This window comes from Macaca nemestrina, chromosome 9, assembly GCF_043159975.1.
Source record: "Macaca nemestrina isolate mMacNem1 chromosome 9, mMacNem.hap1, whole genome shotgun sequence".
In the NCBI taxonomy this organism is placed as follows: Eukaryota; Metazoa; Chordata; class Mammalia; order Primates; family Cercopithecidae; genus Macaca; species Macaca nemestrina.
Genome location: NC_092133.1, coordinates 95,682,910 through 95,697,445, shown reverse-complemented (window position 1 = coordinate 95,697,445; position 14,536 = coordinate 95,682,910). Strand labels below are relative to the sequence as shown.

Genomic DNA, 14,536 nt, shown 5'->3' with positions numbered 1-14,536 from the left:
CAAAGAAAGCCATAATTCTGTGTGTGCCCAGCTGAGGAAAATGAACCCCAGGGACAGTGAACGAGGCAGATCACTGCACAACTAGACCCTGTGTTACAGTCGCTTGGTTTTCTGCCATGTGAGACTTCCTCAAGGAAGAGTCCACTACTATCAAGACTCCTTTCCAAGGAGACTGGGACTTAGCATGGTCAGCATGTGTTGGCAGTTTCCTGAACTTCCAGGATTTACAAAGCGGCTGTGAAATTCTCCTGAGGGCTTAGGTGTTAAAAGAAGTTTTGCAATGTACCAGATGGAGAAACCCATGGAAGCTATTTGGGGAAATAACCCCAAAGCAGTCATTTGTCTTTGTTTTTGTAACAGAAAAGTATTGTGATGTACTCAATAAGCCATAGTTCACTTAAGAATTTTTAAAACTCTGTATTCAAGAAGGATGAATCAATTTTCATTCTTTCTTATAATCAAGGTGTAGTTTATTCATTAGGTTGCTTCTGTGATTACGCTGACATTTTTTTCTCAGTAAATAAACAAGTAGATAGAGAAGACAATAATATTGTAAATAGTATTTACTGTCAAAGTTTTGCTGAGTTCTGTGTTATGCCAAAATTGAAAGAAAAGGAGGCTGGGCTTGGCGCGGTGGCTCACGCCTGTAATCCCAGCACTTTGGGAGGCTGAGGCGGGTGGATCACAAGGTCAGGAGATCGAGACCATCCTGGCTAACACAGTGAAACCCTTCTCTACTAAAAATACAAAAAATTAGCCGAGCAAGGTGGCGGGCACATGTGGTCCCAGCTACTCAGGAGGCTGAGGCAGGAGAATGGCATGAACCTGGGAGGTGGAGCTTGCAGTGAGCCTAGATCACGCCACTGCACTCCAGTCTGGGTGACAGAGCAAGACTCTGTCTCAAAAAAAAAAAACAAAATACAAAATGTGCTCTTAAGATAGATAACTTGATTTTCTCTAACCTCTATAGTCTGGAATATTGTCTCTTTGGCCTTTCTGTAAATGCTATATAGACCAATAATATTCTTAACTTTAATTTTGAATTTCTTCATTCAGGAATTCTAATTCCATGTACCCAACCTAGCTAGTCCTCTCGCCTGATACCCCAGATGATAAATTTAATTAATTAATTAATTAATTAATTTATGCGATGGGAGTCTCCCTCTGTCTCCCAGGCTGGAGTGCAGTGGCTCATTCTCAGGTTACTGCAATCTCCACCTACTGGGTTCAAGTGATTCTCCTGCCTCAGCCTCCTGAGTAGCTGGGAATACAGGCACGCGCCACCACTCCTGGCTAATTTTTTTTTTTTTGTATTTTTAGTAGAGATGGGGTTTCAGCGTGTTGGTAAGGCTGGTCTCGAGCTCCTGACCTCATGATCTGCCTGCCTTGGCTTCCCAAAGTGCTGGGATTACAGGCGTGAGCCACTGCACCTGGCCTCCCAGATGATAAATCTTATTGCTTGGTGTATAAAGAAAATGTGGCACATATACACCATGGACTACTATGCAGCCATAAAAAAGAATGAGTTCATGTCCTTTGCAGAGACATGGATGAAGCTGGAAATCATCCAGATCCTACTGCTCCTGCCATGCTGCATCACTGCCACTCACTGCAGTGAGCCCAGCTGTGCAGCTGTAGGCTACAGCCTCCAGCATGCAGCAGGTGGCTCTTTCTTTCCCCCTTTCTTTTTTTTTTTTTTTCTCCTCCAAGATGGATTCTTGCTCTGTTACCTGGGCTAGACTGCAGTGGCGCGATCTTGGCTCACTACAACCTCCGCCTCCTGGGTTTAAGCGATTCTCCTGCTTCAGCCTCCCAAGTAGCTGGGACTACAGGAGCACCACTCCCGGCTAATTTTTGTATGTTTAGCAGAGACGGGGGTTTCACCATCTTGGCCAGGCTGGTCTTAAACTTGACCTCGTGATCCACCGGCCTCGGCCTCCCAAAGTGCTGGGATTACAGGCATGAGTCACCATGCCCAGCCCCTTCCCCACTTCTAAGCTGGGCACACACCAGCAGAACACACAGAAGCAAAAGAGCCTGGAACAGGCTGACTCCCGCTTAGCAGGCTTTATATACCAAGGTTCCTGGACTACATGTTCTGATTGGATGAGAGCAAGCCTTAGGCTAACCAATCAGAACATGATAGGAAAGCCCAATCAGAATAAGCCTAGAGGTTTTCTTTCATCCAATCAGAACATTGGTGGCGACGACAGAGACTGGAGTGCAGCCGGAGCAGTAAGATGGCGGACCAGCGGCTGGCTCTGTACGGTGCTATAGCGGGAGGAGAAGGTGGTTTCCGCGGACGCAAGCTGGGGGCCGGAGCCTGTGGCACAGCGGCTCGCCTCGCTGAGGCTGGTGGCTGCAACAGAGACGGCACAGCTGCCGGAGTGGTAGAAAGGCGGCCACGGTAGGTGCGTATCCTCAACTGCACTGCCCACTGCGTGGGGGCGCTATTCCGGGCATCACTGCCTGCAGCTGGGAGGGGGTTGGGGTGCTATCCAGGGCTGTGGTGCTCGGGGACGGAGGGCGGGTTGGGGCGCTGTTCTAGGCGTCATTTCTTCCGGTATGGGGGCGGTTTGGGGTCGCTGTTGGGTGCTCGAGGTGAGGACGGGTTGGGGGCGCTATCGGTGGTTACACTTCCTGGGAGTGTGGGGGTGTTCGGGACACTATCGAGGGCTACACTGCTGGTGGTGGCAAAGGTGACTGCCACAGCGGTGACCTCTAAGGAAGGAGCCAGGCTCCAGAATCTAGAGGGAGACTTTCTACTGCTCCTGATTTAGCCCGGTGGGGGCACAGCGTTTCCATGGGAATCATGAGCATGGCAGGGCCCCGACACCCGTCATGGTTCCCGGGTCTGCGTCCTCTTGCTCTGTGTTGAGACAACCTGGGATCCCTGGACACGGAGTAGCAGGCGTCGTGGGGGGACAGGGCCCTGTGGGTGGAGGCGTTAGGAACGGAAACTGGCACTCGGATTGGGCGGGGGTTGCGGGGAGGGGGGGACAGGGCAGGCGGGGTGGTGGTGGCTGGGTGTGAGTTTTGCTGTTCTTGCTCGCCGAAGAGCCGCAGCCCCGGTGGGCCCAACGGCTCCTGTGGATGGGGAGCAGGCCACTGTGGAGTCTCCAGTTAACTGAAACCTGTCACTGCCACCCAGTGGCCACTATGACGAGGTTAGGCTCTAACGTTACCACTCCCTGCATCATGTTCTAGGCTTTTCTGACTTTGTTGGCTCAGCTGCTCCGTGCCAGAAGGAGGAACAACCTGCCACACGCTGGAAAGTGAAGGCTGGAGCCTGGAGCCTGGAGCCTGGGACGTGGCGGCTGGCTTCGCTGCGGTGGCTGGTGCTTTGGAGGAGTAGGTAGGAGGGCCGCCGTCTGTGGCCAGGTTGGGGGGCAGGGCTGTGGCTGTGGCCAGGTGGTAAGAGCCTTGTAGGGAGCGCCAGTGCATCAAGGGCGACAGCAGCGGTGGTTGTATTGGCATTGGCCCTAGTGGTGGCAGCAGCCGCAAGTCTGGGGTCCTGGGAAGTGGGAGTAGGAGCGCTGCGGAGCCACCTGGCCTGGCATGGGTAGGAAGCTGTGGGTGCTGTGCCGTGGGCCTCGGTGGTAGCAGTGGAGGTGCCGTCAGGGCAAGGAGGAGTCCTCCCCCTTCTTCTGTAGAATCTGGAGGGTCCCTTCCTTCTGCTGGCACCTGAGCCAGACGTGAATGGAGCATTATCTCAGTCTTAACAAAATTTAGGGGGTGATTGTGTATCTTTTTGCTTGTTTTTTTTTGTTGTTGTTGTAAAAAAGTCTTGAACTTTTTCAGTTTTCATGAATCAAGGAGGGGAAAAAAGGTATCATAATAGGCCTTCTGGTTCCCTCACCTGTTCTTTTTCCTTTCTTCCAGTCTGTTTTATTCTCATCATCATCATCATCTCGTTCCTCTTTACTTGCTTATGCTGCTGGTTCTATTTCTTGTTTCTATTCTTGTTTCTCCTTCACCTCCTCCTGCTTTTGTTTGCTTTTTCCCAAGCAATGGCATTAACAACAAACCAAAACTGAGTTAAAAATAAACTACTTGTCAGTGTGTTGTACTTTAAAAATAATTGGTCCATTACTATGTCTTAGAGATTTATATAATTATTTAGTTACTTGAATAGCTATGCTTTCCTGTTCCTGTTAACGCATTGTAGGTAGTTATACAAGTAATTAAAAAAAAAAATGAAGCATCAAATAAAATACTGGTAGGAAACAGCCATTTCATACCTCTTTTATATTAGTCTGGAGATATGCAAGAGGCATGGGGTAATAAGTTCCAATTTAGGAGGTCATTAAGTAAACTATATTCCCTTCATGTTATTTCTCTGCCACTGTTTTCAAGATTATTATCTGCATGAGCAAACCTGGTTTGTCACCACATCTTTACAATAGGAAAAGGAAGGGGAGATCATGGAATAATGTTTTAAGGCCAGGATTCACAACCAAAAGCAAGGCTTTATTAACTTTTGCCTTTAAGAACCTGCAGTACTGAGCCCTCTTTCCTAGTATTACAACCTTTAGTATGAACCCTTTTTTCAGTGATTGCTCTAGAAGTTTATGCATTTTATTGAATACTTTAAAGAAACAAATGTATATTGTATCATTTTTCAAGCCCACAGAGATGGATTAAGGCTTATAATTTTGACACTTTTAAAATTATTTTTAAGGTTATGGCATGTAAAATACTGTTGCTATATGTAAGAATATGCATAAGTACCACCAGATAGCTTATTTTGAAGAGACAGTGTCTAAATTTTTGTCCAGAGTAGATTGGTTGCAGTTTCTTAGGTGTGTTTCTCAGTACATTGCCTCAGTGTTTTTAAAGCATGTAGAAATTTGGATTGTTTACTCTCATATAGTCGTTTGTTTATAGGTTGTTTAATATTTCTAGGGACTAAAGACATCACAGCCTCCTTTAAGATTCAGTACTATTAATAAGATTTGTTATATATAGGTTTAGAATCCAACAAACTCAAGAGGAAAATTGTTAAATTATATAGCTGTAGAGCAGGACATAAAACCTAGGTTCTAAGCTCTAAGGGAGCTACCAAACAAGTGCGTCAGTGACTGAGCATAGCATAGAGTGGGCAGAATTACAGGATGGTTAAGAGAGTGAGCTGTGCAGCCTAACTCTATGTAAACATGACTTTTTTTTTTTTTTAAACAGATTCTCACTCTGTCGCCCAAGCTGGAGTGCAGTGGTGCAATCTGGGCTTACTGCAACCTCCGCCTTTCAGGTTGAAGGGATTCTTTTGCCTCAGCCTTCCGAGTAGCTGAGACTACATAAGTGCATGCCACTACACCTAGCTAATTTTTGTATTTTTTGGTAGAGATGGGGTATCACTCTGTTGGCCAGGTCTGTCTCGAACTCCAGACCTCAAGTGATCTGCCTGTCTTGGCCTCCCAAAGTGCTGGAATTGCAGGCATAAGTCACTGCCTCTAGCCTGGGGAGGGAGGGTTACTGTTGAAGTATTATCTTTGTATCCTAAAACATGCCCTTTTGAAGCGATGACATTGATAAAAATCTTCTACTGAAGTCTTTGCAAGGTATCATCTTTTTACCTCCATTTTCCTACATAGTGTTTGTATTTAATGTTTTCTTGTATTCCACAGACTGTGTTTTAGTATTTATAACTATAGTATTATGTATTACTTTTCTACATTGAAAAGGAAAAATTGTATTGACCTTTTCTTAACATATAAATGAACTTGACAAGCAAACATTTTTCAAATCAGTTTTCCCTTTCACGAATCTCAAAGTGGGTACAAGACACACTTTCCCATTTAAGGTAAAGGTACACATTTATACCTTATCTCAGAATAGTCAGAAGTCGGGTTCTTATTGTGTGGTTAGTAATGCAAATATTAGTAAGTTCATGTACTTAGTATTTAGAAGAATTCTGAAATAGCACTTGTTAATTTGTAACTTTTATGCATTTATTACTTTTTTGTAATTTTTTATAGTGTTCCCAAACTTGACACTCATAGGCTATTAGTAGTAGGTTTTACTTCTCTCTCTTCTGGCCTTGAGTACATAAGATGTATTTTCCTTATGTTTAGCATATAATATAAATTTAATTGTTCAGATTTTAAACAAAAGGACCTATAGAATTATTGCTTACATTGACACCGGCCCAGTTGTCCCATGGATAGGGTTTTGTTTGGATCAACGTAAGAGTTGACCCTGCTGTTAAACCTTGAAACTTGTATCTGTTTTATCTGAGTTCTCTCCTCAAAAAAAGACCTTCAGTAAGTATCAAATAACTGAAAAATATCAGATCTCAGCACCAGCTGCCTCCTGCCCCTCTCTAATTTCTGTTCTCTTACACATTACATTTCTTTCCTGACCCTAGTTTTAGTCAGTCAGGGAGATAAATTTGAGACTGAGCCCCTATCTCCTGGGCTGCAGCACCAGGTTAAAGCTTTCTTGCTTGGTAATACTTGTCACCTCAATGACTAGTTACTGTCTGGTGAGCAGCAGGACCTGGACCAAACCCTTGGTGTTCAGGTAGTAACATGAACAACGATCTTAACTGTCATTCTTTACTGAAATTTTACTTTTTAATTACCGGCCTCTTCTTTATTATCTATCATTCCTTTGACCTCATATCTCTTTTTTCTTTGACTTTACAGTCAAAGAACTTAATGCTTCCTAAATCCAAATATTAAAGTTAAAAAAAGAGAAAGGAAATGTGTGCAGAGAAAGTGTGTTTTAGAAGTTAATTAAAGATGGATTCACAGATGTTTGTAGATTTACCTAGAGTTTTGAATTCAGGTGAGTTTTCACAATATGCAGTAAGTTGAAAAGAATCCCAAGATAATTGTGACATAATAAAGCTAGGTATTGAAAACCAAAAAGATTTCACCTCAGTATGGCACTTTTAATTCAAGAACAGTAACCACCAAATGAGTTTTTCAGACTAATCATTACTCTTTAAAAATTAAGAGAAAATATATGTATAACTTTTATTTTAGTTTTAGTACAGCTTCTGACTTTATTTATCAATAGATAGGACAAAATAGATGAGCATCTGCTTCCCTTCCCCCTAAGCAATGTATTCTTCCGAAATGTAATACATTTTTATTTATACTTGAAGGCAGTGTTTTTCAATCTTTTCCATGTTAGTAGCTCAGATCTTTAAGGACAGTGGATGTATACTAGGGGCAACTTGTGGTCTTAATCCTTACTGGAGCTCTGATAATCTTAGATTCTTTCTTTCCTATTTGTGAATAAACTTCTGCTCCAGTAGGATAAACCTGTTTACCATGTGACTGCCTAACTGATCTATTGCTTTATGTCCCAGTTTTTAGAAGCAAGCAGATTATATTACCCGGATTAAAATGTTTTCTTGATACTGAAGATAGGATCTTAAATTTTTACTTATGAGTTACTTTAAGTACAACTTTGATTAAATTATGGGGAGCGAGTTTCCATAGCTTTCACCATAGTGAAAATGGAAAGCAGGAAGCATTCTACAGCAAACCCTGAACTTATTTATAGAAAGTTAATTAAGTGTCTGAGCAAAGCAAGCATTCACACTTCGGGGTGTGTGTGTGTGTGTGTGTGTGTGTGTATGTGTGAGTGAGACAGATGAGCATGGTACTTGAAGCATAATTGTGCTTCTTCAGGTTGCAATATCCAGTAATTTTATCATACAGTTACAGTAACTAATGTTAAATCCACAAACCTACTTTGGTCTACTCTGTATTTGTATTCTAAAATAATATTTTTTAGCTTCCAAATAGAAGTGTTATAATTTTTTCTGAATTAGAAAGTATTTTTTCCATTGAGTTAAAAAATCATTTTTCATGTTTATTATATCTTAAAAATGATTGCATTGTTATCTAGATTCTCTTTTGTCTTTCACTGTGAGTTTTTATTGGTTTATTATATGTTTATTTTCTTTTTAGGAAGCCATCATTCTTCAGAAGGCAATGACGGAACAGTACCAGCAGCAACTGAAGGACCAGCAGAAGGTTAAAAGAAAAAGAGATTTTATGTGTTACTGTATTTGTTGTATTTTTATTTTTTATTTTTTTCCTCGAAATGGAGTCTTGTTCCATCACCAGGCTGGAGTGCAGTGGCATGATCTCAGCTCACTGCAACCTCCGACTCCCTGGTTCAAGGGATTCTTCTGCCTCAGCCTCCTGAGTAGCTGGGATTACAGGCGCGCACCACCACACCCAGCTAATTTTTGTATTTTTAGTAGAGACAGGGTTTCACCATGTTGGCCAGGATGGTCTCGATCTCCTGACCTTGTGATTTCGCCTGCCTTGGCCTCACAAAGTGCTGGGATTACAGGCGTGAGCCACCATGCCTGGCCTGTTGTATGTCTATTCTCTTTTACAGATTATATTATTCTTAAAACACCTGTCTTGGAAATAAAAGATGATTCTTTTTGGTATGCTTTCCTAGGCAACAAGTTGTTTTAAGTTATAAGAGTTAATATACCTCTTTACTATATTGATCAATAAAGCCTATGAGGATGAAAACTAAGTGGTAACTGAAGGTCTTCATGATGCAAATACTATTTTTCTGATCATAGTTTTTATTATAAATTGTAACTTCCTAAGTATGTATGCTTCATTACTTGTTGATGTCTAAATCTGGCCTAGTAGTCAGTGCACATGGTAACAGATGGTAACGCTAGGTGACAACCTTTAATAATAGAAAAATAGAACATTCTCTTTAATGCAGATTTATTGACATTTTTAGGTATAACAGTTTCCTGCTGACAGCTTTTCAAGTGCTTGTCCATCTTCTCTGTAATACTGGGGCTTTAGTTAAGGGATACTCGAGTGTTGTCAGTCAATTAGTTTATGTACATAGATGTGTTTTTACAGTTCCTCTTCCTGCATTCAGTGTTTAGCTTTTCAGTTATGCTTCCAATTAAGTGTATTTAATTATTTAATCTCTGAAAGTAGAATTAATTCAACTAAATTAAAGGGGCAAATTTTTAATAAGCATTTAATTCGTATGCTGTTTACAGAAAAACTATCTGGGTTTTAAAAAGTTGCTTTAGATTTTGCCATCTTAGTACGTCCTTATGTGGTGTACTGTTTTGGTGTTTTTATTTTTTGATAAAATATACATAATACAAAATAACACTTAACCATTTTTAAGGGCACACAGGTCCCTGGTGTTTTAAGCACATCCGCATTGTTAGCCATCACCACTCTCCATCTCCAGAGCTTTGTCATCATTCTAAACTGCAGCTCTGTACCCCATAAGCAATAGCTCCCCATTGAACCCTCCTCCTGGCCCCTGGCAATTACTATTCTATTTTCTGTTTATGAATTTGTTTATTCTAAATACCTTATATAAGTGGACTTGTACAATATTTGTCCTTTTGTGTCTGGCTTATTTCACTTAGCATAATGCTGTCAAGGCTCGTAACACTATCAGAATTTCCTTTTTTAAAAAAAAAAATTTTATTTGTAGAAGTGAGGTCTTGCCGTGTTGCCCAGGCTGGTCTCAAAATTCTGTGCTTAAGCGACCAGCCCGCCTTGACCTCCCAAAGTGCTAGGATTACAGGTGTAAGCTGCTGAACCTGGTGAGTTTTTTTTTTTTTTAAATGCCTGAATAATATTCTGCGTATGTGTATATTACATTTTCTTTATCTATTCACCTACCGATGGGCATAGGGCTGGTTCTACCTTTTGGCCACTGTGAATAATGCTGCTATTAAACGGGTGTACAAATACCTGTTTGAGTCCCTGCTCTTAGTTCTTTTGGGTATAGAGCTTAAAGGGTGTTGTTGGATCATGTAATTCTATGCTTAATATGTTAACTACCAAACCGTTTTCCACAGTGGGCTGTAACATTTTACATTCCAAAAAGCAATCCATAAAGGTTCCAATTTATCTCTATTATTGTTAACAGTTAATATTTTCTGTTTATGTATTGCATTTTTATAGTGTTTGAAATTCATCTGAGGGTTTTCCTGATACCAAAATATTAGAAAATGTTTTTTTAAAAAATGCCTTGTTATAAAGACTTTTACATGTTACTTGATGCCCTGTGATCTATTTTCTCAGTAAGAAGAGGAACTTCTCTTCACCCAGCCTCATTCCACTGCACTCACTCTTTTCTGTGTTGGGTTATGCGGGGGAGAAAGGGAGCTTTGTACCACTGTCCTGTGTTGTGGTAACCCATCACTGAGTTTTAAAGCCCCTTGCCTCCTCTTTTACTTGGGAGAAATGCATTGATGCTAGGTGCCATATGGATTTATTTTTGGAGTGATATTTTTCTAACTTTATGGAATTAATACTAGATAGAAAGTTAGCAGATGGATTCTGTATCTGATGAGAGTTTTGGGTAACTTGAATGAATACCTAGTTTCTGAGCCTTATTTTTCCTCTGATGCAAGACCACTGTAAATTAGCCAGCCGGTGAAAAACTCTTACCGCTCTGGATATGGGTTTAGGACCCTGGATTTCTACTACTCATTTTTTTACTACTTGTGCAGGGATCATGGCCCAAGTTGCAGTGTCCCCCCTGCCTGTTGAAGATGAGTTCTCAGAGAGCAGGATGGCTGTGACATTCCTGATGTCAGCTCTCGAGTCCATGATGAGACTTTTTGTTCTAACATTCCATATTTGAGTAGGACTGGGCTGTAGATAAGGTTGATTTGTTTTTTGTAGAACATAATTTTATGTTTTTTTTTTTCTTAAATAATGAGTAGTTCTTTCTCTTGAATAGTAGCTGTGGTCAAACACTTCCAACCAAATGTGCATGTGGAGATTCTACACCAGTTTTCGGACAATCTGGATACCAACTGGGTATCCCCCAATTGCATTCTGACACTACCTGGAGTTAGTGCCCACCCTTCAGGATTGAGGCTCAGTCCCACAAGACTACCTTCACTTCACATGCCAATTGCAAGTCCTAGGTTGTTAGATGTACTTTTGACCAATCAGTTAGAAACCAGGATCTCATGGCCCCCTTCTTCGGTTGAATCATTTGCTAGAACAGCTTGCAGAACTCAGAAAAACAGGTTATTTTCTTTTTTTTCTGAGATACAGGGTCTTACTGTGTTGCCAGGCTGCAATTCAGCCGTGTGATCAAAGCTCATTGTAGCCTTGAACTCTTGGACTCGTGATCCTCCTGCCCCAGGCTCCCAATGAGAGTACAGGCCTGCACCACCATATCTGGCTATGTTCTTTTATGTTTTGTAGAGATGGCGTCTTGTTATGTTGCCCAGGCTGGTCCCAAATTTCTGGGCTCACATGATCCTCCCATCTCAACCTCCCAAAGTGCTAGGATTATGGGCGTGAGCCACTGGATCTCACCAATTTACTTTCTATTACTGGTTCATTGTAAAGGATATATTTCAGAAACAGCCAATGAAAGAGATGTACACATGCTGGGCTTCTGCCTGTATTCTCAGCACTTTGGGAGACCGAAGCAGGAGCATCGCTTAAGCTCAAGAGTTTAAGACCAGGCTGGGCAACACTGTGAAACCTCATCTCTACAAATTTTTTTTTTCTAAAATAGCCTGGTGCGGTGACATGTGCCTACACTTGTAGTTACTCAGGAGGTTGAGGTGAAAGGATGGCTTGAACTAGGGAGGCATACTGGTTGCAGTGATCCACGATTGTGCCACTCTAACCTGGGAGACAGAGCCAGACCCTGTCTCAAAAAAAAAAAAAAAAAAAAAAAGGGAAATAGATGCACAGGGCAGGGTATGTGGGAAGGGGCACAGAGCTTCCATGCCCTCTATTGGGCATGTTACCTCTTAGTATCCCCTTTGTGTTCAGCAACCCAGACATTCTCCAAACCCTGTTGTTTAGGGTGTTTATGAAGCCTTCATTATGCAGGCATGATTGATGAAATCAGTTGACTGTTGGTGATTAAGTCAATCTTCAGCCACTGTTTCTTTCTGGAGCTCAGTAGGTGAGGCTGACAGTTCCAAGCCTCTAATCACATGGTTTGCTCTTCTGGCAACCAGCCCTCCTCCTGAAGCTGTCTAGGAGCTTTCAGTCACCCAGTCATCTCAGTAACATCATCAAATGCATTCTTACTATGGTGGAGATCCCAAAGGTCTTAGAGGTTCTTGTGTTAGAAACCTGGGACTGAGATCAAATATTGAAACAGAAGATGCTCCTATCACCTTTATCACTGAGAAGTTTATGAGAACTTTAGAAGCTCTGTGCCGGGATAAGGGCAGAAACCAAATGTGTATTTCTTTTCTCTTTCTTTTTGGACAGAGTGTCTCTCTTTCACCCATACTGGAGTGTAATGATGCAGTCATATCTATCTGCAGCCTCAACCACCTGGGCTCAAACAATTCTTCCGCCTCAGCCTTTGAAGTATTTGGGACTACAGGTGCACACCATCCTTGCTCAGCTAATTTTTGTATTTTTTTGTAGAGATGGGATCTTGTTACGTTGCCAAGGCTGGTCTCGACCTCCTGGGCTAAAGCGACCCTTTCACCTCAGCCTCTCAAGTAGCTGAAAATACAGATGCATACCACCAAGCCCAGCTAATTTTTTCTTTTCTTATTTCTTTTTGTTTTTGTTGTTTAGTTGGGGATCTTGCTATGTTTCCCAGGTTGGTCTTGAACTCCTGGCCTCAAGCGTTTCCCCGCTTTGACCTCCTAAACTGTTGGAATTATGGGTGTGAGCCACGACTACTGTGTCTAGCAGTCACAAGGGTTTTTATAAGAGAAAGAGGGAGGTAAGAGAGTCAGAATTGGAGGAGATGTGATGATGGAAGCAGAGGTCAGAGAAGGAGATTTGAATATGCTTCGCTTCTGGCTTTGAAGATGCAGTTAGGGGCCATGAGCCAATTGAATGGGGGTGGCTTTTAGAAGCTGGGAAAGGCAAGGGAACACATCCTCTCTGGAGCCTCCAGAAGGAATGCAGTCCTGCTGACACCTTGGCTTTAGCCTTAATTGACCTATTTTGGACTTCTGGCTCCCAGAACTGTTAGGTGGTAGATTTGTGGTGTATTAAGGCACTCAATGTAGGGCAGTTTGTAACAGCTGCAAGAAGAAATGAACATGAACCCAGGGGTGGTGGCCCACACCTATAATTCCAGGTATTTAGGAGGCTGAGGCAGGAGGATTGCTTTGGCCCAGGAGTTCAAGACAAGCCTGGGTAGCATAGTGATGCCGTATATATATTTTTTAAAACTTAGCAGGTGTGGTGGCATGCACCTGTAGTCTTAGCTATTAGAGAGGCTGAGGCAGGACGATTGCTTCACCTATGAGTTCGAGGTCTCAGTTGTGATCATGCCATGGCACACCAGCCTGAGTGACACAGCGAGATTTTGTGGGAAAAAAAAAAAGGAGTGAGCATGGCAGGAATGGGTACAGATGGCAATATTAAATAGAGTGGCCAGGGTCGCCCTAAGTGAAAATTGAGCAAAGACTTGAAGTGGGGGAAGCAGCTGGCCAAGGTGCTGAGGTAGGAACGTTGTAGGCAGAAACAACAGGATAAAGTTGCTAGAAGGGAACTCCGTGATGTGTCTGAAGCTCAGGAAAGAGACCAGTGGGGCCGGGTGGGGGGAGTGGGAGGGGAAGAGAAGTAGGGGAGGAGGCCAGGGAGTTGTTGGGCTGAGATCAGTAAAGATTGTGTAAGCCCTGGGAGGCTATTGCTGGGGCTTTGACTTTTACTCCGACTGGGATGGGAACTGCGGGAGGTTCTGAGCAGAGAGGCAACGTGATCTTTCTTCTGATTTAAAAACATCCCTTGGCTGCTGAGTTGAGAAAGATTGTGGGGAGATTTGGGTAGAAACAGGAGTCCTGAATGTGGCAACATCCAGGCAGGAGATAACGTGTTTCTGACCAGGGTCATGGCAATGGTGAGAGATGGTTGAATTTTTTTTTTTTTTTTTTTTTTTTTTTGAGACAGAGTCTCTTTCTGTTGCCCAGGCTGGAGTACAGTGGCGTGATCTCAGCTTACTGCAACCTATGCCTCCCAGGTTCAAGAGATTCTCCCGCCTCAGCCTCCCAAGTAGCTGGGAGTACAGGCGCCTGCTAGCCCACCTGGCTAATTTTTGCATTTTTAGTAGAGATGGGGTTTCACCATATTGATCAGGCTGGTCTTGAATTCCTGACCTTGTGATCCGCCCGCCTCAGCCTCTGAAAGTGCTGGGATTATAGGTGTGAGCCACCGCACCCAGTCCTGAGAGATGGTTGATTCTTGTTGAAATACTAAGTAATAATAATAAGAATAATAAAAAACAGTACTGGCTTTTGCAGTTATATGAAGTAAGGGATGATAGATTAAAGAAACCTCAAGTCAGGCCGGTGCAGTGGCTTATGCCTGTAGTGTCAGCACTTTGGGAGGCAGAGATAGGAGAATTGTTTTAAGTCCGGGAGTTTGAGACCACCCTTGGCAACATAGCAAGATTTCTCTACACAAATAAAAATTAATAACATGTAATTATCCAGGCATGGTGGTGTGTGTCTGTAGAATCAGTTACTCCAGTTGTCGAGGTGGGCAGATCTCTTGAGGGTGGGAGTTTTGAAACCAGCTTGGGCAACATAGCAAGGTCTCTCTCTCCACCAAAAAAA

The 14,536-nt window shown here is 42.7% G+C and overlaps 1 protein-coding gene across 1 annotated transcript in view; it reads left to right on the top strand.

The window, feature by feature from the left end:
* Positions 1–2,240: 2,240 nt before the first annotated feature.
* Positions 2,241–14,536, top strand: part of LOC139356001 (uncharacterized) — a 59,909-nt gene continuing 47,613 nt past the window's right edge. Inside the window, exons 1-4 of the mRNA XM_071068730.1 lie at positions 2,241–2,407; positions 2,549–2,601; positions 3,208–3,351; positions 7,926–7,992. Of these exons, the coding sequence (XP_070924831.1) occupies positions 2,241–2,407; positions 2,549–2,601; positions 3,208–3,351; positions 7,926–7,992 (431 nt within the window). The remainder of the gene's footprint in view (positions 2,408–2,548; positions 2,602–3,207; positions 3,352–7,925; positions 7,993–14,536) is intronic.